This window comes from Ranitomeya variabilis, chromosome 2 (genome assembly GCF_051348905.1).
Source record: "Ranitomeya variabilis isolate aRanVar5 chromosome 2, aRanVar5.hap1, whole genome shotgun sequence".
Taxonomy (NCBI): Eukaryota; Metazoa; Chordata; class Amphibia; order Anura; family Dendrobatidae; genus Ranitomeya; species Ranitomeya variabilis.
In genome coordinates this window covers 690,657,546-690,684,688 of record NC_135233.1, presented here as the reverse complement: position 1 = coordinate 690,684,688, position 27,143 = coordinate 690,657,546, and the positions used below count along the sequence as shown (strand labels likewise).

The 27,143-nt window shown below is 40.2% G+C and overlaps 1 protein-coding gene across 3 annotated transcripts in view; it reads left to right on the top strand.

The window, feature by feature from the left end:
- Nucleotides 1-27,143, top strand: part of LAMA2 (laminin subunit alpha 2) — a 1,287,603-nt gene that overhangs the window by 458,536 nt on the left and 801,924 nt on the right. For all 3 annotated transcript variants that reach the window (XM_077289387.1, XM_077289386.1, XM_077289385.1), the window contains exons 7-9: nucleotides 7,070-7,187; nucleotides 20,238-20,416; nucleotides 22,036-22,141. In XM_077289387.1, coding sequence (XP_077145502.1) covers nucleotides 7,070-7,187; nucleotides 20,238-20,416; nucleotides 22,036-22,141 — 403 coding nt within the window. The remainder of the gene's footprint in view (nucleotides 1-7,069; nucleotides 7,188-20,237; nucleotides 20,417-22,035; nucleotides 22,142-27,143) is intronic.

Here is a 27,143-nt window from a genome sequence, read left to right as displayed (position 1 = left end):
CACAAACGCAATTTAAAATTATTATTATTATTATTACCAAAAAATACCTATAAAATTGCAATCTTATCAATATTGCCTGTAGCACAATGGTTCTGGAAAAGCAATGTGTGTCCATCCACTCAAGGAAATCCAGAGAAATCTATGCTCCCTAATCCAAATGACCCTCTACCAAAGTGTGTTTAAACTGCAGTTCGCAACCAAATGTTTAGTATTCTGATGTGGGAAGAGTTCAATTAATTACTTATGTGGTGCGTGTCTTCAGAAGCACAAACTTTGCACACTAAGTTCAATAAAATTGCATTAAAAGTTGAGTTACATTTTCTGTTATGACTAGTGTTGAGCATTCCGATACCGCAAGTATCGGGTATCGGCCGATACTTGCGGGTATCGGAATTCCGATACCGAGATCCGATTAATTAATTTTATTTAATGTAATATAATGTGTAAAAGAGAGAATTAAAATAAAAAATATTGCTATACTCACCTCTCCGACGCAGCCTGGACCTCAGCGAGGGAACCGGCAGCGTTGTTTGCTTAAAATTCGCGCGTTTACTTCCTTACGTGAAGTCCCGGCTTGTGATTGGTCGCGTGCCGCCCATGTGGCCGCGACGCGACCAATCACAGCAAGCCGTGACGTAATTTTAGGTCCTTCAGGATTTTAAAATTACGTTCTGGCTTGTGATTGGTCGCGTCGCGGTCACATGGGCGACGCGACCAATCACAAGCCGTGACGTCACGGGAGGCTGGACACGCGCGCATTTTAAAATCCATAAAAATATGGATCCCAGGGCCTGAAGGAGAGTTTCCTCTCCTTCAGACCCTGGGAACCATCAAGGATACCGTCCGATACTTGAGTCCCATTGACTTGTATTGGTATCGGTATCGGTATCGGATTGGATCCGATACTTCGATACTTTGCCGGTATCGGCCGATACTTTCCGATACCGATACTTTCAAGTATCGGACGGTATCGCTCAACACTAGTTATGACTCATTGTGTTAATTAAAACTTTGAGCCTATAGTAAGATCTTAGAGGAAAAAAATTAGTTTTGTTTTTTATTTCCACCACCCAAAGTTCTAAAAATCTGTGATGTAGTTTGTGGGTTAACAATGATCAACACACCCCAAGATAAATTCATTGTGCAGTTTTGTTCCCCAAATTTGGTCATTTGTGGGTGTTTCTGCATTTTTGGCACCTCAAATGCAACATGGCGTCCAATAAATGTCTTTGTTTTCCAGGCACTGTCCTTGCACAAACATTTTGACCACATATAAGGTACCACTATGTTTAGGAAAAAATATATCACAAAATATGGGATTCAGTTACTCCTGCTACCCCTTATGAAAAGAAAAAACTAGCAGTAAAGCCATATATTAGGCAAAAAAAGAGATTTTTAATTTTTCTATTCTACTTTGCAGAACTCGTGTATAGCACATAAAAGGTTAACACATTTCCTGGCAGCAGTTAAGAATAATTTGAGGGTGCAATTTTTTAAAATTGTATCACTGTTTGGTGTTTTCCACATATAAGCCCCTCAAAGTCACTTTAAAACTGAATAGGATGTAAATAATAGGATTCGTACATATTCTTAAAAAGAAAATGAAAAACTGCTGCTAAATTTCTAGACTTCTAACATCCTAAGAAGTTAAAGAGACATTTTAAAAATTATGCTGACTTAAAGTAGACCTAATGGGAGTGTTATATTTTAACTATTTTGAGTGGTATGACTATCTGTTTAAGAATACAGCATTCTCATTTTGAAAATTGCTAATTTTTCTAAAATTTATACTGTATAAAGCTTCTGTTAGGGGTCGAGTTCCCGCCTCTGCACAGGGGGAATCTCAGGCCATCTCCGCTGCGGTCTCCCATTCTTCTCCTGCCACAGTGGAGGCTGCTCAGTGGAGACGTCGGTCTCAGCGTCTCGCTCAATCTGACTCTGTGAGGAGGATTACTGCTGCTCTTCCAGCTTCTGCTATTGTAGTCAGTGCTGGGCAGCAGCGAGCAGATGCTTTTGGGACTAAATCTTACTTTTCTCCTTCTGAGCATGCCCAGGGTAAGATCTCTCATTGGAGATCCAGGGTCACATGCTTGGATACTGCAGCAAAGCCCATTGGTCCTCCAGGAAGGTCCTGAAGGTGCTCAGGCTTTGCGGCAGCTTCTCATTGGTCCTTTTTGGAAGGTCCTGTTCGGGCTGCAGCTATAAAAGGCTCACATGGCCGCACGGCCATGCGCTAGTGTCTTTCTAAATTATGTGCTTTGCGCCAGTGTGGTCATGTGTGATTGTGTTTAGGGACCCGGCTGAAATAAGCCCCTAGAATGCTGGCACCTCCGGCGAGGAGTTTGTGTGTCTGTGTACATTCAGGGACCTGGCTGAAATAGCCCCTAGAATGCTGGCACCTCCGGCGAGGAGTTTTGTGTGCATGCATGACCACTGACTGCTCTCTCTTGGGTAGTTAGCCTGTGCTCCTGTGAAGTTAACAGGGCACAGAGCTTTGCTTTCATGGCTGCTCTGTGAGTTAACCGAGCTAGCCAATACCACCATATAGTGCTGCCATTTGTCTAGCAGCAGGTTCTCCTGCACGGTGGACCCCGGGCTGCAAACGCACTAATAAAAATAAAAACTATTTTCCTCAGTGCGTTCTGCTAGCCCTAACAGTACACTAGCGCCAGGGTCTGGCTAGTAAATGGCGGACGATCAGCGTTTACAGCGGTACGTCCAGCAGCTGGAGGGAAGGTTGGCGGCTCTAGAGCGTACAACCTCAGCTGTGGACTTCACTGCTGTCGCTGTTCAGGCTGCAAGTGCAGCTGCAGCCAGTTTGTCCGCAACCACCCCTGCTCCGACTATATCCCATCTCCCGCTTCCAGACAAGTTTTCTGGTGACCGTAAACTATGTTGCGGATTCGTGAGCCAGTGCTCCATACATCTCGAGCTCCTGGCTGCACGTTTTCCTTTGGAACGGGCGAGAGTGGGATTCATTTTGTCTCTTTTGTCGGGCAGGGCATTGGAGTGGGCAACGCCGCTTTGGGAGCGCAATGATCGTGTAGTGCAGAGTGCTCCTCTCTTCCTGGACGCTCTGAGGCAGGTCTTTTTAGGACCTCGTGTCACTCACGATACCGCGCTCCAATTGTTGGCAATTTCTCAGGGATCGTCCATGGTCAGCCAGTTTGACGTTCAATTCCGGACTCTAGCCTCTGAGTTAGAATGGCCAGATTAAGTCCTTTTTCCGGTGTACTGGAAAGGACTGGCTGATCATGTAAAGGACGCTTTGGCCAACAGGGAGATTCCCGCCACACTGGAGGAGCTCATTACAATATCTACCCGCATCGACCTCCGTTTTAACGAGCGGAGGTTGGAGCGGACCCAGTGTAGGCAGAGGTTTCGGCTGGCTTCCACCTTCGCCAAACCTCTAGAATCTTCTGTCCTGGCGTCCGACTCCCAAAAGGCCATGGAGGTTTCTCGAGCGGGACCTAAGTCTCAGACCGTTTGAGTACTTGTGGTGTGTAGAAATTGTCAGGAACTGGGACATTATGCTAACAAGTGTCCACAGCGGTCGGGTAAACGATCGCGTCTAGTGACTATAGGAGGAGGTTCACTGGACACAGCGGCCTTTTCCTCCAAGTTGTCCTTTAAAGGGACAATTCTGTTGGACTCATTCACTCTTGCAGTTGAGCTTTGTGTGGATTCAGGAGCTGAGGGAAATTTCATGTCCTCTACTTTTGCTCTGCGCCACAATGTACCTCTGGTGATGCTCACTAAACCAGTAACTGTTAGAGTGGTGAATGGGTCGACACTTCCATTACAAATCACACACCAGACTGTCCCTTTCACATTAGCCATGTCTCCATCCCACCAGGAGATTATTTCCCTTCTTGTTCTTCCCGAGGGAATGGATGAGATTTTGCTGGGAATACCCTGGCTCCGTTTTCACTCTCCACATATTGAGTAGTCCTCTGGGAGGATATTGGGTTGGAGTGAGTCTTGTAAGGGCAGATGTGTGAAAGAGTGCGTTCAGGTTTCCACCACTGAGATACCCGCAGTTCTGTCTTCTCTTCCCGAATGCTATCGTCACACATAGCGAGATCGCTAGCGAGATCGCTGCTGAGTCACAAGTTTTGTGACGCAACAGCGACCTCAGTAGCGATCTCGCTATGTGTGACACGTACCAGCGACCCGGCCCCTGCTGCGAGATCGCTGGTCGTGTCGGAATGGCCTGGGCCGTTTTTTGGTCGTTGAGGTCCCGCTGACATCGCTGAATCGGTGTGTTTGACACCGATCCAGCGATGTCTTCACTGGTAACCAGGGTAAACATCGGGTTACTAAGCGCAGGGCCGTGCTTAGTAACCCAATGTTTACCCTGGTTACCAGCGTAAATGTAAAAAAACAAACAGTACATACTCACCATCTGATGTCCGTCAGGTCCCTTGCCGTCTGCTTCCCACACTGACTGAGCGCCGCAAAGTGAAAGTGAAAGTACAGCACAGCAGTGACATCACCGCTGCGCTCTGCTCTCACTGTACGGCGGCACTCAGTGAGAGCGGGAAGCAGACGGCAAGGGACCTGACGGACATCAGATGGTGAGTATGTACTGTTTGGTTTTTTTGGTAACCAGGGTAAACATCGGGTTACTAAGCGCGGCCCTGCGCTTAGTAACCCGATGTTTACCCTGGTTACCCGGGTGCTGCAGGGGGACTTCGGCATCGTTGAAGACAGTTTTAACGATGCCGAAGTCGTTCCCCTGATCGTTGGTCGCTGGAGAGAGCTGTCTGTGTGACAGCTCCCCAGCGACCACACAGCGACTTACCAACGATCACGGCCAGGTCGTATCGCTGGTCGTGATCGTTGGTAAATCGCTATGTGTGACGGGGCCTTAACACAATTGACTTGCATGGGTTCAAAATGGATAGCAGTCTCTGGGAAGTGAGGAACAAGCAGTCTCTGGAATGACAGAGCAAACTCAACAGCTTCCTTTCACAAATTTTCTCTTTTGTCCATCCTTATTGTCAGGGAGATTAATATGTCACAGAGCGACAGAGATGTCACAACCAGCCAATTAGTCTTTGATCCTTCCAGATAATTCCTCCCAGAAGGCAGCTACCAATGCTTTATCATCCAACCTAGTTTAGCAGGTAATAGGTGGCATATTGGCTCACTGACAATTCTGCCTGATGCAGTATAAGAAGGGAAGATGCAGTGAAGGAAGTAAAACCAGACACATTGAAGACTTTTCGGGAGGTCACCATGAAGACTTGTAGATCCATGGTCACAGGGTCCCCTCCCTCCCACATGAAGTTGAGCCATTTTAGGGCTTCTCCTGCAAGTTGGGACCTCAGTATTCCCACTCTAGTGGAATCAGTCAGGAACTCATGGGCCAACTGTTCATAGTGTGATGTACACTGGTTCAAGAATTCACGGCACTGCTTAGGTTGTCCACTGAATCGTGGTGGAGCTGATAAATGAAGAATAAACTCCCAAAGCATAGGTTGCAGGCATAGCAGACTCAGCCATAGGTGCAGCAACTTGGGCTGGAGCCGAAGAAGCAGCCATGGTCAGGATATTCAACCAATCATGATGATAGGTTAACTCTTGGTACAACTCCCAGGCCTGGGGGATCACACGAACTAGGTGCGCTGCAGGAAGTCAGATCAACATGCACATTAGAAGGAGGGAGAAGAGCGTGAGGATGCTGTCTCAGCCAGGGCAGTGAGTATGGTGGCATGCAGGGAGGAGGGAAACCACGAGGGGGCGCCGGTAATGGGTATTACCGATGTACACACCAATGTAGTTTATATAGATTTTCTCTTTTTCTGTGTGTTAAATCCCACTCATGTCTGACATTTTATACAATATATGTGTTTGTTTGCTGGAAATTTTATTGGTGATTTTTAATATATTGTCTCTTTTCTAACACTAAAGCCACATTTTCTATTTTTGTGGCTGGTAGTACATGTTATTAACACTCTTAGTGTGGAGACTAATAAGTGATGATATGTCTCCCACTTCTATAAATATTATCTATAAATTTGTAACTAAGGTTTGGAAAGGAAAAATTAAAAAAGAAAAATTTTAGTCTTGATTCATTAAGACAGGCATTGAACATTATTCTTAATGAAGGGCTTTGTGCAGTATGTTGCACTTAATGAATTTGGTACATCTTCTCCATGGCGCCTGCTGTCTTGCGCTTCACCAGAAGTAATACTTATGCTCCTTAATTTTGAAACTGTAATAGCATTTCTGGCATAAGAAACACTAGCACTTTTTTTTAAATTGATTGGTGGGTATAACAAATTTTCAGTTTGACACCTGCAATTTTTGGAGTTTATTTAACCTTTTCCAGCAATAGGATGTGAATTACCATTATGGGAAGTGCTCCACTTTTGTGCTGGGGCTCAGTAGATGATCTCCCTCCACATGCAGCAGACATTGGCTATGTTACATAGCTGGCATTTCTCTCTTACAACCACAGAGGGAGCTGAAGTCCAGCTGTGACTGTTAATCATTTACATGCTGCTGTCAATCACTGCAGCTCATGCCACAGGAAGTCATGCCTCAAATCATGCCTCAAGTAGCTCCATCAACAGAAAACTAAAATCTTATGGGTCTCGTGAAATGGGGATATAAAACAAATTTTTTTTATAAAAACTGTTTTTTTTTTCATTGTATAAATCGAAAAAAATCTATGCAAGCTTGGTGTTACCATAATTGAACTGATGTGAAAAATTATGTTTCCATATCATTTTAAGGGTCACTGAACATAAAAAGAAAGAACAAGAAATGGAGGAAGTGCATTTTATTCAACATTTTATCCCACTTATAATCTTTTTTCCCAATTTCAGTACATTGTATTGCAAAATGAATGATGTTATTTAAAATTATAACTTGTCCTGCAAAATACAAGCCCTCATACATCTATTTTGAATTCTATTTTGAATTAAAATGAAAATATTAAGTTATAGCTCTTAAAAGAAGGCGAAGATAAAACAAAAATGATATAATGAAAAATTAAATGATTCTTAAGGATGTAAATGTTTGCAATAATTTAACATGCCTTTTTTGTTTTTATGTTAAGAAATCTTCCTGTGAATGTGAGCACAATACGTGTGGGGCCAGCTGTGAAATATGTTGTCCTGGATTTCATCAAAAGCCTTGGCGTGCTGGAACATTCCTCACAAAACATGAATGTGAACGTAAGTGTATAATATCCATGTTATGTCTTGTCACAGAAAAAAAGATTCTCATTAAAGAAAATCTGTCAGCAGGTTTTTGCTATGTAATCTGAAGGTCGCATGAGATATGGGTTAAAACACATCAGCAATGCCTCTCTTATCAAGTTCTGTGGTTTATTTTTTTTGCAATGATTGTTTTAGCATCTGCCTATCATTGCTGGTAAACAGCAGTGCCCGCCTATCTGGCTCGAGACACCCCCTCCTGTGATAGGCACATCCCTGTCTATGGACAGAGCCTAGTGTGGGCAAGGTTAGCTTCCTCAGCTCTGCTTCATGCTAAAAGCTCTGATCTCATCAGAACAGCTGCACCCATTAATCTAACTGATACATTGATGGATTCAGCTTCTCTTTACCTACATCAAGCTGCTGTCAGACTCCCTTTAAGTTTTTTCAACGTTTTTTGACTTTTATTCTTTAAATGAAATATCCTAGTAGGTTTAGAGCTCATATTATTGTTATTAATGGCATTGGCAAAGCTCAGCATATGAATAGAAAATAATTCAATACCATAATTGAGAGAATATTATCCAAATTTCATCTTATTATTTTAGTTTTATACTTTATGTCCAAGTAAAGTGTAGAACAGTTCCCCCATGTACCTTGTGAAAATTTAAATATTATTGTCCAATATGACAGACATGTCGTTGGGCATCCTCAAGGATGCGATATCTACCTTTGCCGCACCTACAGCTATATCACAAGTTATCATTCTTGTATAGATCATCCTAGTCACAATAACATATTGCTGACATACTATTACCACTGCTACATCATGTAGAAATAGAGTAATGTTGGTCTCCATGTTGAAAGTATTGGAAATGTATTTATTCATTGCTGCGATGTCTCTTTACCAAAAGTTTTTTTAGTCAAGGATTTAAGAAACAACATAAGGGTATATATGTGCGTTAAGTATTTGATTCAGGAAATTCTGAACCATTTCTGTATTTCTTGGCAGAAAAAACACAGTGGAAAAATCGATTGTAATTGCTGCTTTTTTATTTAAGGTTTTAGATCAGAGTTTTCCCACTCATTAGTATTGGTGAAATATGCAGCAAAATGCTGAAATTGACTTGCTGCAAATTGACATCTGCTGCAAATTGGCACATCACACATAAGCAAAGTGTAAAAGAGACTTGAAAATTCTCATTCACTTTGCTGGTATTAGGAAACCCTTCAGGTTTTGTGACCAATCTGAATTGAAAAAAATGCAACAAAATTGCAATGTGTACATACAGCCTAAGGCCCCGTGCACACCGAGTGTTTGGTGAGTTTTATGCATCAGTATTTGTAAGCCGAAACCTGGAGTGGAACAATCAGAGGAAAACTATGATAGAAACACGTCATTACGTCTGCATTTTTTGCCCACTCCTGGTTTTTGGATTACAAATACTGAGGTAAAAAGTTTACTAAATGCTCAATATGTGAACTGTAATGGGCTTGCTGGTGGAACCACTATGCCGAAGCCCAAGGAAGACCTGAAAGGTAGTTACTAGGAGCCTCACCCAATTTGACCATGGATACGCAGCAGCATACCACATTGGAATGCTGGGAGAGACAAGGAAGTGGTCCAGGTGCTACTCCAGGACTGACCTTAGGTAGATGGCAGCTGACCCCCTAGGAACAGGTACCTGCGGTGGCCCGATGGAATGTCCAATAGATGCAGGCAGGCAGAGTATGATGAAAGGTACCACAGATGCAGATGGGATCAGCTGACAGATAGAAGAACACTGGCATGTGCAACAGGACCTGCTGACATTGAGATGAGTACTGGCAGCTGCAGCGGGCCAGCAGAAATGAGCACTGGCAGGTGCAACTGGACCGGGTGGCATTGAGATGAGATCTGTCAGGTGCAACTAGTCTGGGTGACATTGGGATGAGCACTGGCAAGTGCACTTGGACCGGCTGATGTGGAGATAAGCACTGACAGGTGCAGCTTATAGAGATTTGAGCACTGGGACCTGAGAACTCACAAGAGTTCTATTGGCTGGGGACACTTAAGAGGAATGCGTGCAGTCCCTTTAAGAAAGAGGAAGTGTGTGCATGCCCTAAGCACAGTGCTCAGGGACTTGCATATGATACATGCATCTTGGGTAGCAGCAAACCAGGAAGGAACAGGATGGGGCCATGGTAGTACATACACATGCATCTTTCCAGGGGTAGAGGGACTGCCGGCAGAGATGCTGGTGCTACATAAATGTGGCCTTGTCTACGTTGCAAAGATGAGTTTTTGGTGTGTTTTTCATCTTTTGCATTTTTGAAAAAATGCAAGTAACCTATTTTACTTAATAGGTGCAGAAAATCTCCAACATCAAAAGCTTTTTGTGAGAACATAGCCTGAGAGTGTGCGACATCTGACTTCTTTCAGGATTTTTATTATCTGCTATTAACTGCACTCTAATAGCTATGATTGATCTGATAATAAAGGAAGCAAAATACGTTATTTAGTTGTATCTCTCAGTAGTGGTTTTGATCACTAAAAGGAATATTCAGACTACAGAATTCTTAATATTAAAATTGCTAGAATTACCAAAATAAACAGTACTAAGAATAAATGTTTCCAAATTCCATTGAAACAGTTTCCAATGGGTTTACTTTTCAGACAATAAACTTCCTTTTTAGTCATTGTCAAGAGCCCATAATGTCCTTGAATGCCTTGTCTTTTTTCAGAGAAAGGGTGGATGAATCAGATCAAGACATTGACCTATTGTCACCAGCTTTAAAGGGAATCTGTCAGGTCCCCCGTGGCCCCAGAAACCACCAGGAGTTGTGTCTGCATATATAAATACACTGCCTAACAGTCCCTTTATTACATTACACACATAAAGATATTTAGAAAAAGTATTTCAAAAGTCCGTTTATATGTAAATGAGGACTCTGACTTGTCGATGGGGCGTTGGTGTCTCCAGACTAGTTGGCTCACTTAGCATGTTCTCAAACCCTCTGGGCATGTTAACAAGACTTACTAGCATCATTGTCATCTCCAATGCTTTACATACAGCTCTGGCAAAAATTAAAAGACCACCACATCAAAACCCTGTCATTGGCAGCCCAATCTCCAGACCTGAACCCCATTGAAAACCCTTGGAATGTAATCAAGAGGATGATGGATAGTCACAAGCCATCAAACAAAGAAGAACTGCTTACATTTTTGAGCCAGCATGCCAAGATGCATGAAAGCTGTAATTACAAATCATGGTTATTCCACAAAATATTGATTTCTGAACTCTTCCTGAGTTAAAACATTAGTATTGTTGTTTCTAAATGATCATGAACTTGTTTTCTTTGAATTATTTTAGGTCTGAAAGCACTGGGGTTTTTTTTAAATTTTTCGTCATTTTTCTTTGTCAGAATAAAAAACTAAATGTATTGCTTTGAAATTCAGAGACAAGTTTTCAGAAGTTTATAGAATAAAAGAACAATTTACATTTTACTCAAAAACAAACCTATAAAGAGAAAAATCAGACAAACTGAATATTTTTCAGTGGTCTCTTAATTTTCGCCAGCGCTGTATGTCGCACTCGTGCCCTGCATCTTTTCCTCACTGTATTAATCCTCTGAAACTGGGTGTATGTGTGTTGGCTTCACAGAGGCACACTGCACATGATCGGAAGTCTTCTTCATTTACAATCACGCGCAGTGCGCCTCTCTGAAGCCAGGACATGCACCACACATGTATAGTGCTGGGGGCCAACTTGTCTGGGGACACTAACTCCCCATCGACTAGTCAAAGGCCTCCTTTACATATCATCAACAAACTTTAGAAATACTCTTTCTAAAGATCTGTTTATGTGTGCAATATAATACAGGGACTGTTATGTAGGGTATTTAGCGATGTAGACATAACTGCTGATCGTTCTTGTGGCAAGGGAGAACTGACTGGTTCCCTTTAACACGCACACTCAGCAACATTGTATAGAGACCAAACAGTTTCTGTGAATGTAAAGTACATACTTACCAATAAAGAGGAACAATGAGAAAATCTCTATTAAGCTAATATTTTGTTAATAACTTTGTGAATGCTTTTCCTTGGAGCTCAATATTAAAATATTTTCTAGTCAATTTGCATTACTAGTCAAATAATTTTAATTTAACTAGGCAAGATAAAATTTAAAATAGTGCAGTATAGAATCATAATAGTCTGATCAGCATGATAGCGTGCATGAATATTGAAATACGTTCAGTAGAATGAAAAAATGTGTTGAAGTGCAAAAAATAAATACATTGCCCTTAAAAAAAACACTGTAACCTTCTATAATTGTCAGCTGTGGAACCTTCTTGATAAAACTTGTTAGATGCTGCAGCTATTCCTATAAAAGCTTATTAAAAGATTAAATGGAAAAAAACATGTATGGGAATAAAACCCCAATTGCACTTTAAAAAATGATGTTGATTGTTGCTCTGTGATACAATAAATACATATTATTATGTTTCATTTTTACAGTAACGGTCAAATACAATGGTAGAAAACCATTAAGAAAAAAATGTCGTTACAAGACTCAATGTGTATGGGAGGAACTGTTAAATAACAGTTGTTAAATAGCAAAGCTCTCCTGCCCTGCAATAAAATTTTTACAAAGGAAACACAACTTGCTGAATAAATCTTGCTGAAATGTCTCTATGGTTGCCTGACAATGGAGAACTTGCAATAACACGTGAGCAGCTGTTCTGTTAAAAGTAATAAGTAACCTCTGCCACAGGGAACATGAAAAGCAAAAAAAAAAACAAAAAAAACAATGCTGACAACTGGTAAAGGGCCGAAAGGGCAAATATGTTGCTTCATTTCATTGTTGGTAGATCTCGAGGAGATACAAATATCTTTTTCATTTGAAATAAAACTTTTGGAGGTATAATACAATACTGTAATAACAGTTCTGTAAAATGAGTGCTGGCTGTAACAATCCGACTAGTTCTACAAGTGAAACTAGCACTTAAAGTAAGCTGTTTCTAGGGCTGATGTATTGTTTAGAAACAATAGGCATACTTTTCATTTTCTGAAACGTATATGTCTTCAGAAATACAATGGCGTTGCAGTATATGATTCAGTAAGATAAAATATCTATTTGATTATCCTGGTGCCATCACCATAGCTGTGTTTTTAATAAGACATAAATATATATATATATATATATATATATATATATAGAGAGAGAGAGAGAGAGAGAGAGAGAGAGAGAGAGAGAGAGAGAGAATCAGTTTTTGCTCTTAGCAAATTTCAGCACTTTCCACCTGTAGCAATTCAATTCATGTCGATAAAGATAAGATTTAATGGAAAGATCAAAAATTAAGGAAATTATTTTTTCTTGCAAAATACTAAATGCACTGAATTTTTTTATAATATTCTTAATAGTGTACAGTAGGAGCACAATATGATTTTTACTACAAAACCTCTTGTGCATAAAATAACAACAAAACATGTCCCTGAATTAACACTGGATTATCATACTATGCTCAAATATTATAATACTCAAAAATCAACCCAAGCCACAATGTAGAGGGCAATTATTAAATGGATTTTGGCACAAGCTCCTGCCACTGGCAACAGTTATTTGACTGGCCTCATTTAGGGTATCAACTTAAAAGGTCAAAGCTGCAAATATCTCCATATTTAGGTCCTACCCTAAAAATACTACAAGTAATGTATTCTTTTTATGTGAGGCAGTTTAAACTTGGTAACTTACAGATATGCCCACCTTCACCTTTCCATAAATTAGTTAAATTCCTCTAATATCTCACAATATAAATGAAATGCATTATCAAAAAATACTAGCAAAAACTTGAACACATATATGTTACATCACAGCCAAACACAATAAATATTTAGGGGCTTCTAACAAAAATATATCTAGACAAAGTTTGGCAAAATCAATTTTTTAAAGCTGGTTATCTGGCAAGCAAAATTTATCTCGGGATATGTCAAGTAAAGAGGAAAGGTAAAACATTACATGTAATTTATTTCTACTAGATACATTTTGTATTCATCAATTCTCTGCTGCAGTAGGTTATTAGATATCCTCAAAATTAAATTTAAAATATTTCACAGACTAATCCAATTGGAGTAATAAATAAAATGTAACTTTTATTCTTAATGATTAACATTTTTATCATCAAAATTTTGTAAAATAATTATTGACTCAGTAGTGTTATGGAAATTTGGTTTGGATAAACTTTCCCTTCTCATTTAAACATGCTATCATAACCCCTTTACTTAAAAAGCCATCCCTGGACCAGAACTGCACTGCTAACTACAGACCTGTCTCTAACCTTTCCTTCATCTCTAAACTCCTGGAACGCTTGGTCACTCCCGTCTAATCCACTATCTCTCGGATAACTACTTTTCGACCCCTTACAATCTGGTTTCCGCTCTTTACACTCCACTGAAACTGCCGTCACTAAAGTCTCTAATCCAGCTAAATCCAAAGGTCATTGCTCTCTGCTGATTCTCCTGGATCTCTCTGCCACATTTGACACTGTGGATCACCATCTCCTTCTCACTATGCTCCGCTCCATAGGCCTCAAGGACACAGCCCTCTCCTGGTTCTCCTCCTACCTCTCTGACCGCTCCTTCACTGTATCCTTTGCCGGCTCCTCATCCTTTCCTCGTCCCCTTACTATCGGGGTTCTGCAGGGCTCAGTCCTAGGCCCCCTCCTCTTCTCTCTATACACAACCCCTATTGGACAAACAATCAGCAGATTTGGGTTCCAGTATCATCTCTATGCTGATGACACCCAATTATACACTTCTTCCCCTGTCATCACCCCTACCCTAATTCAAAATACCAAGGATTGTCTGTCAGCAGTATTTAACTTCATGTCCTCCTTCTATCCGAAACTAAATCTCTCCAAAACGGAACTTCTTGTGTTTCTCCCTTCTACTAACCTCACTCTTCCCAACATCGAAATTACCCTGTAGGGTTCAACCATAACTCCCAAGCAGCATGCCTGCTGTCTTGGGGTCATATTCGACACCAAACTTTCCTTTACTCCCTATATCCGATCACTCACTCGCTCTTGTCACCTGCATCTTAAAAACATCTCCAGAATCCAACCTTTTCTCACCTTTGAAACTGCTAAGACTCTTACTGTCGCTCTTATTCATTCTCGTCTGGACTACTGCAACTCTCTTCTGATCGGTCTCCCTCTTACCAGACTTTCTCCTCTCCAATCCATCTTGAATGCGGCAGCCAGGGTCATATTTCTGTCCAGCCGCTTCACCGATGCCTCTATCTTGTGCCAGTCATTACACTGGCTAACCATTTGCTACAGGGTCCAGTATAAACTCATCTCTCTCACCCATAAAGCCCTCCACAGTTCTGCACTGCCTTATATCTCCTCTCTCATCTCTGTCTATTGCCCTACACTTGCCCTCCGTTCTACAAATGACCTAAGGCTAACATCCCCCGTAATCCAAACCTCGCACCTCCGTCTCCAAGACTTCTCTCGTGCTGCGCCAGCTCTCTGGAATGCACTTCCCCAGATGATCAGACTGATACCTAGCCCCAACCTTTTCAAGCGCGCTTTAAAAACCCATCTCTTCAAACATGCCTACCACATCAACTACTCAGTAAACTAACTTTGCCCTGTTCCCTCCTTCCAAATATTATTCTAAATCTGCACCCTACTATTCATCTGTCTCCACACCCTCCATGCACATGATAACTGCACTTGATACTTGACTATTGCTCTTAAACACATGGGCTGATGACCGGATCATGCAGCTTTATATGAAAATCCCTATTTGTTATAATTGTCAGACCTGAAATAACAAGCACTTTTCAACTATTGTGTCCCCCCCATTTCCTTGTAGATTGTAAGCTTGCGAGCAGGGCCTCACTCCTAATGTCACTGTTTAAATTGTCTTAACTTGTATTTGTCTGTACATGCCCCCGCTTAATTGTAAAGTGCTGTGGAATATGTTGGCGCTATATAAATAAAAATTATTATTATTATCCCTGTGTGTGCTGCAGCCGATCCCAATAAGACTGAGTATTTTGAGCGCTCAAGAATGACACTGTACACCATTGTGACAATAACATTCCATCAATACTGATGATTTATTGTACATACATGGTTTTATAATTGCATATAGAAAGGGGTGGTTAGTTAATTATCATATGGTCAAGTTCCTCTCTTTTTGGTCATCTAAATATATATGGAATATTGTGAATAATGCACATATGAATGCTGATTAAGCAACTAAAGTGTAACTGTCACCTTTTCTGCAATGAGGACAAAGTTGATACATCTATTCATCACTTAGCACATCTGGTGTTGCCCCTCTTTTTGTCCTGAAAATCCCAAAGAGCTGTCTGGTTTGTAGCAGCCATTTTAAGCAATTGATTATAGTGTATATATTAGCTGTGATTATATACAGTGCCTAAAAGTAGTATTCAACCCCCTGCAGATTTAGCAGGTTTAATAAGATGCAAATAAGTTAGAGCCTTCAAACTTCAAACAAGAGCAGGATTTATTAGCAGATGCATAAATCTTACAAACCAAAAAGTTTTGTTGCTCAGTTAAATTTTTATAAATTTTAAACATAAAAGTGTGGGTCAATTATTATTCAACCCCTAGGTTTAATATTTTGTGGAATAACCTTTGTTTGCAATTACAGCTAATAATCATCTTTTATAAGACCTGATCAGGCCGGCACAGGTCTCTGGAGTTATCTTGGCCCACTCCTCCATGCAGATCTTCTCCAAGTTATCTAGGTTCTTTGGGTGTCTCATGTGGACTTTAATCTTGAGCTCCTTCCACAAGTTTTCAATTGGGTTAAGGTCAGGAGACTGACTAGGCCACTGCAACACCTTGATTTTTTGCCTCTTGAACCAGGCCTTGGTTTTCTTGGCTGTGTGCTTTGGGTCGTTGTCTTGTTGGAAGATGAAATGACGACCCATCTTAAGATCCTTGATGGAGGAGCGGAGGTTCTTGGCCAAAATCTCCAGGTAGGCTGTGCTATCCATCTTCCCATGGATGCGGACCAGATGGCCAGGCCCCTTGGCTGAGAAACAGCCCCACAGCATGATGCTGCCACCACCATGCTTGACTGTAGGGATGGTATTCTTGGGGTCGTATGCAGTGCCATCCAGTCTCCAAACGTCACGTGTGTGGTTGGCACCAAAGATCTCGATCTTGGTCTCATCAGACCAGAGAACCTTGAACCAGTCAGTCTCAGAGTCCTCCAAGTGATCATGAGCAAACTGTAGACAAGCCTTGACATGACACTTGGAAAGTAAAGGTACCTTACGGGCTCGTCTGTAACGGAGACCATTGCGGTGGAGTACGTTACTTATGGTATTGACTGAAACCAATGTCCCCACTGCCATGAGATCTTCCCGGAGCTCCTTCCTTGTTGTCCTTGGGTTACCCTTGACTCTTCGGACAAGCCTGGCCTCGGCACGGGAGGAAACTTTCAAAGGCTGTCCAGGCCGTGGAAGGCTAACAGTAGTTCCATAAGCCTTCCACTTCCGGATGATGCTCCCAACAGTGGAGACAGGTAGGCCCAACTCCTTGGAAAGGGTTTTGTACCCCTTGCCAGCCTTGTGACCCTCCACGATCTTGTCTCTGATGGCCTTGGAATGCTCCTTTGTCTTTCCCATGTTGACCACGTATGAGTGCTGTTCACAAGTTTGGGGAGGGTCTTAAATAGTCAGAAAAGGCTGGAAAAAGAGATAATTAATCCAAACATGTGAAGCTCATTGTTCTTTGTGCCTGAACTACTTCTTAATACTTTAGGGGAACCAAACAGAATTCTGGGGGGTTGAGGGGTTGAATAATAAATGACCCTCTGAAAAAACTTTTCTCAATTTAAAAAAAAAATAAACAAAAAAATAACATTCTTTTTTGCTGCAGTGCATTTCACACTTCCAGGCTGATCTACAGTCCAAATGTCACAATGCCAAGTTATTTCCAAATGTGTAAACCTGCTAAATCTGCAGGGGGTTGAATACTACTTGTAGGCACTGTATGTATATATACAAGTGAGATCTATAGGAAATATATATATATATTTCCATCACAGCAGTTACTAACCTCAAGTCAAATAGAGTGTAGTATCTCACTCAGGGTAATTGGAATACAACCCATAGTATCTCACGGACAAAAGTTTTTACTGCTGTGTCTATCTAACTGGCAGCCAGCAACATGCCGATATGTTTATTACAAAAGTTAATCACAAAACAATCATAACACGGAATCACAGTCAGATATCAAAGAAACTGCTAGCCCCTGATAATCATGGCAGTAAAAGAAATTGATGAAACGTGTAGAGCGTGCAGCTAGGGAGATTAGCGCATGCTCTCCAATGTAGCATGCAGCTAAAGAAATATTGGATGTTGGTATATACAGTAGAAGTGTAAAAACCATTGTGTGAACATAGGAATGAAAGCTAAAAGTGTAGTGTGTTTTGGAGTTATCACTGTGCTTGTTTTATATATTTAGCATCAGCTAGGACCCTACTATAAGAGCCTTGGCTGAATCAAACAGCTAACGCTAGAATATGAGGAGCTGAACCAGCAGGCTCTAGTGAATAATCTCATTTAGGAACCTAAATATTTTCTCACATGAAATTAATTTAATACTTGTCCTGGAATGCTGCTTTAGGCACAATTTAGAGACAGGTTAGAGGTGACTGTCAATGGGATTGCTTCCTATTAGTGGAAGCATGCCATTGTGTCTTGATTGACAGGTCACCTCAATAAACTGGTGCTGTTAGATGGACACTGCCATAAAACTCTTTTATCCGTGAGATACTATTGGCTGTATTCCAATAACTCTGAGTGAGATACTTACTAACACCCTATTTGACTCGAGGACAATAATTACTGAATCAATATTTTTTTTTAATATTTTGATAATCACAGTTTTAATCATTAAGAACAAAAGTTAAATTGTATTTTTTTACTCCAATTGGATTAATCTGTGAAATTTACACATTTGTTATTTATTTTATTTTACTCATTTATATAGCACCATTAATTCCACAGCACTTTATAGACATTATCTGCACTGTCCCCATTGGGGCTCACAAACTATATTTCCTATCAATATTTCTTTGAAATGTGGGAGGAAACCGTAGAATCTGGAGAAAACCCATACAAACATGAGGACAATGTACAAATTCATTACAGATGTTATCCTTGGTGGTATTTGAACTCAGGGCCCCAGGGCTGCAAGATACATAATTCTAAGTCTATAGTTGTGCACTAAAGTTATTGTTGGATTTTTCACAATCTTTTTACTGTGACTGCGTATAAAAGATCAAATAAAGGAAACTGTTTTCATTTGATATATGATGCTACCAGGCAAGCCTACCTTCTATGTCATAGCATATTTCTAATTGTGATAAAGTACCTTAGAGACTATAAGACTGGACTCTGCTTTCAAGGAACTATGAAAGTAAACTATCTCTTGTACACTGCAATTATAACTGCCTATTCAGACAACTTATTCATTCAGTTAGCCAATCCTGAACAATCATATGCCATTTACTTTTTGTTATCTTATTTAGTCTGCTGAGCTCCATAATTCAAAATAAAGTACAACACATGTATTGTGGAAGTTTTTGAAAAATGTCAGTTATCAAGGTACTACCCTTCCAAAGGACTTAAAGGAGTCATCCAGTTAAAATAAAATATAATCTATTTGCAAGATCAATAAAAATTTGTTGATCAATGGGAGTTTGAGTGCTGAACATAATACATTGGTAGAAAGAAGAACTTTTATTCCCATTAGATTTGAGTAGTATTTGGGCCCATAGAGAATACAGTAAAGTGGTGGTCTGGTGTCGGTTCAACCGGGCCACCTTGCAATGGAGAGAAAAGTTCCCCATTGGGGATAAAAATTTCTGGCTCTGCTAATCTGTGTGGATCTCAGTGATAGTAACACCCACTTATCAGCAAGTTAGGTTATAAATTGCTTTAATGGGAAAATCACTTAAATCCATTGTATATTCTTTAATATGTTCTCTCTCAAAGATCAAATTCCAACCTGACTTGCTGCATATGTGATGAATGTGTGCTAGAATCAATTTAAAGAGGTTTTTCACTACTTTACATTATTTATGGCCTATCCTTAAGAACGGTCATCAATTTCTGATCGGCCGGTGTCCAAGGCTGCTGATCAGCTGTTTCCAGTGTCGGCAGCGATGGCAGTATCTACTTGCGGAGCTGGCTGTCTACTTGTAGTGGCTGCCGCAGGGTATTACACATCTACCTCCTATTCAAATCAATATCAGGTGGATGTGTGGTACCCTGTGGAGCCACTGCAAGTATTTCTGGTTGGCAACCTCCAACTTCGATATTGATAACAGCTAATCAGCAGGTGTGCCGGGTGTCAGACCCCAGCCGATCAGACATTGCTGACCTATCCTAAGACTAGGCCATTAGTGTAAAAGTAGTGGACAACCTTTTTAATACCTATATCCTCAATAACTTAATTTTGAAGATGGTTGTCATCCATCCTCTAAAACGTGAAAGGATAGAAAAAAAGAATTTAAATTTACGGTCTAATAGCAAAGCCCAGGTTATAGCAAATAACTATCCTGACATTGTCACAATCTGAAATGTGCTAATACAGTAGCTCTTTTAAAAAGACCAGAAGCCTAATCGCTCACATGATTTTTCCCAAGATTCTGGCTGGCAGATCATTGGGATAGCAAAGTTTTGGTTTAAGAAGCATTGAAACATGCTTGATCATCTATGCAAGAACTATCAATGGGGAATAACTTCAGCTTGATGTCTTCTTTCATGACAGAGAACAATTTTTAGAAAAAGGCTGCTTTGTTCTAAAAAGATTTATACAGAGCAAAAAAATTTACAAAAAATGTTTACGATTTGATGCCACCACTGCAAAAAGTAATATACATTTTGTAATGTATCAGAAAAGATAATTCAATTAATATAACCTCTGTAAGAAATCAACCCAAACAACGCATTACATTGTTTTACAGATTTAGAATTTTCAAATTTTTAAAATTGACAAGTAATTAAGTAACCTAGTATATTTTCTTTCCAGCATGTAATTGTCACAGGAAGACAGGGGAGTGCTATTATGATCAAGAAGTGGCTAACAAGAATCTGAGCTTGAATATTAATGGAGTCTATAATGGAGGAGGTGTTTGTGTCAACTGTACTGAGAACACTGCTGGAATAAATTGTGAAACCTGTGTTGATGGATTTTACCGACCTGTATGGGTACAGTATATATTTTATTTAATTTATTCTAATTTTTAAATTTTATTTAAAATTATTGTTGTGTAATAGATGAGAGCAGCACTTTTGATGAATACCAAAGGCAGCACAAGCTCCCATGATGTAAAGGCAAGGTTTGAGAATGTGTTTTCACATCTTTTAGCACTAAAAAATTGCTTACATTTTATAGCTAATGATATACTAGAACACACAGTATTATACATTCTTCAGACTGTGATAGTGTTGTTTTAATTATTAACCGATAAATTGTGGCTCTCATTCCTTAATGGTGGCCCTATGCTTTATAAACTCTTGTTCACATTAGTGGTCTATACAATCATAATATCCAGCACAAGGTATCAGTGTTATCCAAGCCAACAGATACCTGACCAGGCAACACAGAGTTTAAAGCATGGCCAGGAAAACGTAATTAAAACTTAAAATTTACTAAGTTCGCTAAAAAAGGACAATGTATACCTAGCACCAACATACAACAAATCACAATCACAATATATAAGTGCTCATGATGAGCAATGCTCAAGTAAAAATTTTGTTTTTTGGTTCGGTCTCACCAGTGTAGATTCTTATTCATGTCCTCCATAGTCTGTTTACTACAATGGGGGAACTAGAGTGGGGTGTAGTGTAGAGGAGAGAGAGAAGTGTGGAGGAGAGAAAGAGGTCTTGGGAGGACCAGAGATTACAAGAGGGAAGATATCGGGAGATTAGTTCAGAGATATATGGAGAAGACAGGTTATGGATGGCTTTGTAGGTCAGTATTAGTAATTTGAACTGGATACGCTGAGGGAATGGTAGCCAGTGGAGAGATTTGCAGAGGGGAGAAGTAGAGGAGTAGGGCAGCAGAGTTAAGGATGGACTGAAGAGGTGCGAGAGGCCACAGAAAAGGATGTTGCAGTAGTCAAGGCGGTAGATGATGAGGGCATGCACAAGCATTTTAGTAGATTGTGGGTTGAGGAAAGGACGAATTCCGGAAATATTTTTGAGCTGGAGGTGACAGGAGGTGGAAAGAGCTTGGATGTGCAGTTTCAAAGACAGAGCAGAGTCAAGGGTTACTCCAAGGCAGTGGACTTCCGGTACAGGGGAAAGCGTGATGTCATTTATTGTGATAGATAGATCGGGTAAGGATGATCTGTGACATGGGGAAAGATGATGAGTTCAGATTTGTCCACATTGAGTTTGAGGAAGCGAGAGAAGAAGGAGGATATGGCTGATAGACACTCCGAGACTCTGGACAGCAGAGAGGTGATGTCTGGGTCAGAGAGGTAGATCTGAGTGACATCAGCATAAAGGTGGTACTGGAATCCATGGGACTTTTTTATTTGCCCCAGGCCAAGTGCATAGATTGAGAAGAGTAGGCATCCTAGAACAGAGCCTTGAGGGTATCCAACATAGAGAGCGTGGGATGATGTAAAAGTGTTGAAGCAGAAAACTTTGTGAAAACCTAAATTTGTATCATTTTATAAACCTTTGGTGACGACTGTATTCCAATCCACTTTTCGTATCTCTGATTTTAATATCAAATGAGAATGTTTCTGACTGTAGTTGGGGCACATTCACACTACTAGACATTTCTTAATAATCATATACTGTGTTTGCCTTATTAGCTGTCTCCAAGTCACCCTAATCCTTGTCGGCCATGTGATTGTGATCCATTAGGATCATTAAAGGATGAATGTGTCAAAGACTCAAAAGAAGCTACTCAAAGTCAAGGTAACAGCTTACAGTAATTTTATAGTGAATACTACAGGCTAAGAGAGTTTAAAACAATTTATTCACTACACTGGCATCCAAAATTTGGGTTTATGACGTTTTGGTTTTTTTAATCCAGTGACCGATTCTTATGTTTTCTTATGCCCTGATATAAAAAAAGACTATTTTTAACCATTTCAAATGGATTTTGCACAAAAGGCACAAGAAATTACATCCAAGCAAGATAAACAGGAAAAATTGATATTGTAGTCAAAAAATATACAGAACACTATATATAAAAAATTCTTGAACATTCATTCTGCAGCACAAATGGAAATTAATTCTTGCACCTTTTATTTTCTCTTCAAATTGTCTCTTGACACCTTTTATCTTATATAAAACCTGTGGATTTTTTCTGTGAAGCATACAGCAGTAGTCCCCAATCATGTTCTCGTTCCATCTCCTTGATATCCTGATGAAATTTTTCTCCTTGCTCTTCACTAACAGCACCAAGGCTTTCAGGAAAGTAGTCTAAATGGGAATGCAAAAAGTTTAACTTCAAATTCATCAGACAACTCAAAGCCTTGAAACATTTCAGCATGTTCTCCCTGATGGACTTAACTTCTGTAACTTTGTGGTAACCTAGAAATGTATTCACAATTTCTTCAAAAGAATCCAAGCCCCTTTTCTCTTCAGCTTTCATTCTTGTTTCAAACACATCGCCCTTCATGAGTTTCTGAATATCTGGACCTAAAAAAATGCCTTCCTTTACTTTTGCTTCAGACAGTCCTGGAAACTTGGTACACAGGTACTTAAAAGTATCTCCCTTCAGTAGAGCTTTCACAAACTGCTTCATCAGTCCCAGCTTAATGTGGATTGGTGGCAGAACTTTAGTGGCATCAACTAAACGTTCCGCAACTATGTTCTTGAGTCCAGGTTGCAAAGATGTTCTTTCTGGCTAACTAGGATGCGTCCCATCCTAGTTGTCCCATTCACACAAAAAGCACGGGTACTTCATGTATCCTTCTTTCCTCCTGGCTGCCCAAGGAGCAAAGAGAGAGCTTTCAAATTATCCCATACAGACCATCCTTGATCCTCAGAGTTAAAGCAAACCTGTCAGCAGGATTTTGCTTAATAAACTGCAGACACTGTCAGGTTGTAGCTGTTATACTGATTAAAATGATACCTTGGTTGATGAAATCCTTCTTGTGGTTGTTGTTTTATCTGTATTTGTAATTTTCAGTTAATCAGATTCTGGTGCTTCAAGATGGGCCTGTGGGCGAGTGTTTATGCGCAATAGCATCTATCCAAATGCATATATGCATAATGTGATACATGCTACTATGCAGGCACTGCCACCAGCACCATGTTACTGAATTAAAAAAAATTTTCTAACCCCACATTATGATATGCATTATGTAAAATATGAGGCAGAACACTGAAGGATCAGTGACCTGTCATAAACCCATAAGGTTGCATGTGTAAGTAGAGTACCACATAAAGACCCGCCCACAGTTTTCCCCGAAACATGAGAATCTCATTAACTGAAAACTACAAATACAGATTAAGCAACAACCACAAGACGGATTTCATTAACTAAGGTATTATTTTAATCAGTGTAACTGCACCAACCAAACAATGTCTGAGGTTTACTGAGCAAAATCCTGCTGACAGGTCTGCTTTAGGTTTCTTGAGAATAAAACTTAAATTCTCATAGCTTTCCTTCAAGTGCAAAGAGTACCCTACACGCCATTGTACAATAGCACAGATTTCACACTTTTTTTTGATTAGTCAATAAAGTGTCTCCTCTCATTCCCAATGTTACATTTTTCCATCAGCCCAGAACATCAACAGCACCATCTTGAGAAAAGTATGGAAGGAATTCCTTTTACCTGATTCTGTACCATGACAAACAGGTACCAAAACACAACTCTTTTAAGCCACCAGTGAGTTTATCCGTTAACCTTTTCACTATTTCAGGCCAACAGATATCTCCATTAAAAGGGTCTTCCACTAATGGATATCCCTTTTAAATATCCCTAGTGCCCCTTTTGAATGATAATGATGAAGGCGACAGTAGGACATAAATAAGGCAAAAAAACCCCCCTAAACATTGAGTTTCCGTTCACACTAGAAACATGAGACAGAGAAAATAAAAGATGGTTTTCAGAGAAAGCTGATGAGGCACTTCCTCCTACAGGATGTGCTGATTTAACTGGAAAATCACCATACAAAGTAGATTTGTTAATAACCCTCAAATGTAAACCTAAACGGCATGATTTTAATATGGATGAAAATTGCCCATTTTCTTTAAATATTAGAAGGTGCTTTAACTGTAAAGTTGCTGAAACAAAACGGTGAGGGGAATGATTACACTAGTAGAACTTGCAAATCACAAGTAACACATATGTAGAATATTACAATAATGCATGCTTTATCTGTATCCATCTTTAGAATGTAAAGTTAATTTACAGAAAACTGGATGTACTTGTAAACTAAGCTCCTATAACAATAACCCATGATGGCATTTTAATATAATAGTGGAATTGTGAAACATATTGATATGCTGGTTGTAGACTTAGGTTGAAATGCACAGCTGGCATATTCATTGCCATTTTTGTAAATGTTCTGCATTTATCTGCTGCCATATTTTGTGAGGCCGCTATAAACATCTTTGGCTATTTTCTTGTTCAAAACAGCAGATAAATTATTTCATGCATTTCTCTATCTGTGAGAACTGAGTATCTATTCTTTTCTTTGACACATCTGGAATTGGTCTTCAGTTTGGCAAAGACTCAATGCACTTATATCTCCAACAAATAAATGGCAGACTATAATAGAAAAGTTTAGTGAGCCCTAAATGGGATACAAGCTATAAATCTGTATGACATATCCACAGGATAGCACAAATTGTCACTTGCCTGATTTCCGCTAACGCTCAAGTGTCTGTTTCCATATCACCCGTAGCCAAAAGGCACTTGATTGCCCAACACTGCATACAACTCTTCCATACAGTGGACAAACTCAAATGGAGTGACAGAGAACTGGGGTATCTGCATTCTAGTCATCAATAAGGTTTTTACTAGAGATTGTTGAATTTATTAGAGCGAAATTAAATTATAATTGATGTTACAAAAATTCATATTCCACACAATGCAGATTTTTGTAATTCGCTCCACGTTAGTTCAGAAAAATGTGATGAATCTGCATCCTCTATTTTGCTAACTTGTAGAGGGCTGGGCAAAAGCTTAAAAGAAAAAAAAATACTTACATTACCAATTACTTGTCCCTTGAGCCCACCATCCAGTCCTCTGTGTCTGTTCGATTTCCCTTCACCAATTGTACAGATTCACATCGTCCTCTTTACTCCTGGCTAGGACTACCAGCACAACTAAGACTCTGATATCCCTGTGCGCCATGCCGTCATTATGCACTTCATGACATCACAACTATACAGCGCATGTCACCCAATTTATGGGCACAGTTATGTCTAATGTCTGGTCATGCCTTAAAGGGATATTTCCATCTCAAACAACCTATCCCTTTATGTGGTAGGTGTAATAATAATTATATTAGAAAATAATTCCGATTAGAAACGTAGTATAATTCTTCAGATAAGCTATGCTGTTTACCCTATGTGCAGGTCATTATAATAGCTTAGGTATCCATGGTTACGACCACTAAAAGCTAACTAACTGCCACTATATGAGTGGTCGCAACCAAGGATACCTAATATACAGCTCATATTTATCCTCCACTCTACACTGACTGCTTAAACTGGGGTTTCCGTATAAATTTCTGAAATACATGATTCTGATGGAACCCCCAGCTGAAGATTCCCTATAGTGAGGAAGATGGAGGCACTGTGGATGCCGTCTGGCATAATATCTGACTTTGTCCATCTTTTCAGGCATGCATAAAAGGGTGGTCAACCATAGTTTTGTTAATTTCTGAAAAGAAGGACACCACTGAACAGAACAGATGGAAGATGGAGTCCAGAGGAATTTTGTTGCCTCATTATTGTGAATGGATCCCTCATTGATTTCATCTGAATCACATCACTAGGAGATTTAGATAGAAACTCCAGAGTAAGTGCTCAGTGAAGAGAACAGGATAAACATGATCCAAAATATTATATAAAATGTTCCCAACAAAAGCTTCAACTCAATCCACAAAAAAGTCCCTAATCAGGTCTGTCATCTGCCAATGGAAATATAGGAAGCTTCCATGTTACTGGTAGCAAAAAATTTCTGGAAAATTGCTATGGCTCCTTGTCCCACAAAAGAAATCCAATGAACTCTGCACTCCAAAATCCAAATGTCCCTCTCCCTTCTGGGGATTTGAATGTTTCGCCCCCAGCAGTTCACCCCCCAGCAGTTCACCCCTGGATGTTTGTACCCTTGTGGTTCATGAATTCCCATCCATCATCAATGTTTCACCCCCAGCAGTTTGCCCCGGATGTTTGTACCCTTGTGGTTCATGAATTCATGTCCATCATCAGGTGTGGGGGCGAAATATACCTGGGGCGAACTGCTGGGGGTGAACTGCTTGGGGCGAACTGCTGGGGACAAAACATCCTATTGCCCCCTTCTGAGCCCCACAGTGTGCCTAAACCATATTTAGCATCCACAAGTTTGGCAGAGGTAAAATCTCCAAAATTGGGCCACTTAAGGTGTGATTCTGCTCTTCTATCACTTAGGGGCTTTGTATATGGCGCCCACAATTTATTCTAGGAAAATTTGTGCTCCAGGAGGCAAATAGCACTCCTTCCACTCCGACTCTTGCCATGTAGCTAAGCAGTACTGTTCTGTACAGTCATATATATGGGGTATTTCCACAGTGAGCAGAAATTATGTGACAAATTTTGGTGCCATTTCTACCCATTTCCAGTGGGAAAATGTATTTTGAGCTTAAAAATGTAACTACTTTTTCTTTGCTGCCCAATGGCATAAAATTCGGTGACACACCCAGGGTGTCATTATGAGCACTGCTCCTTTAGATGAACTCATTGAGAGGTGTAGCT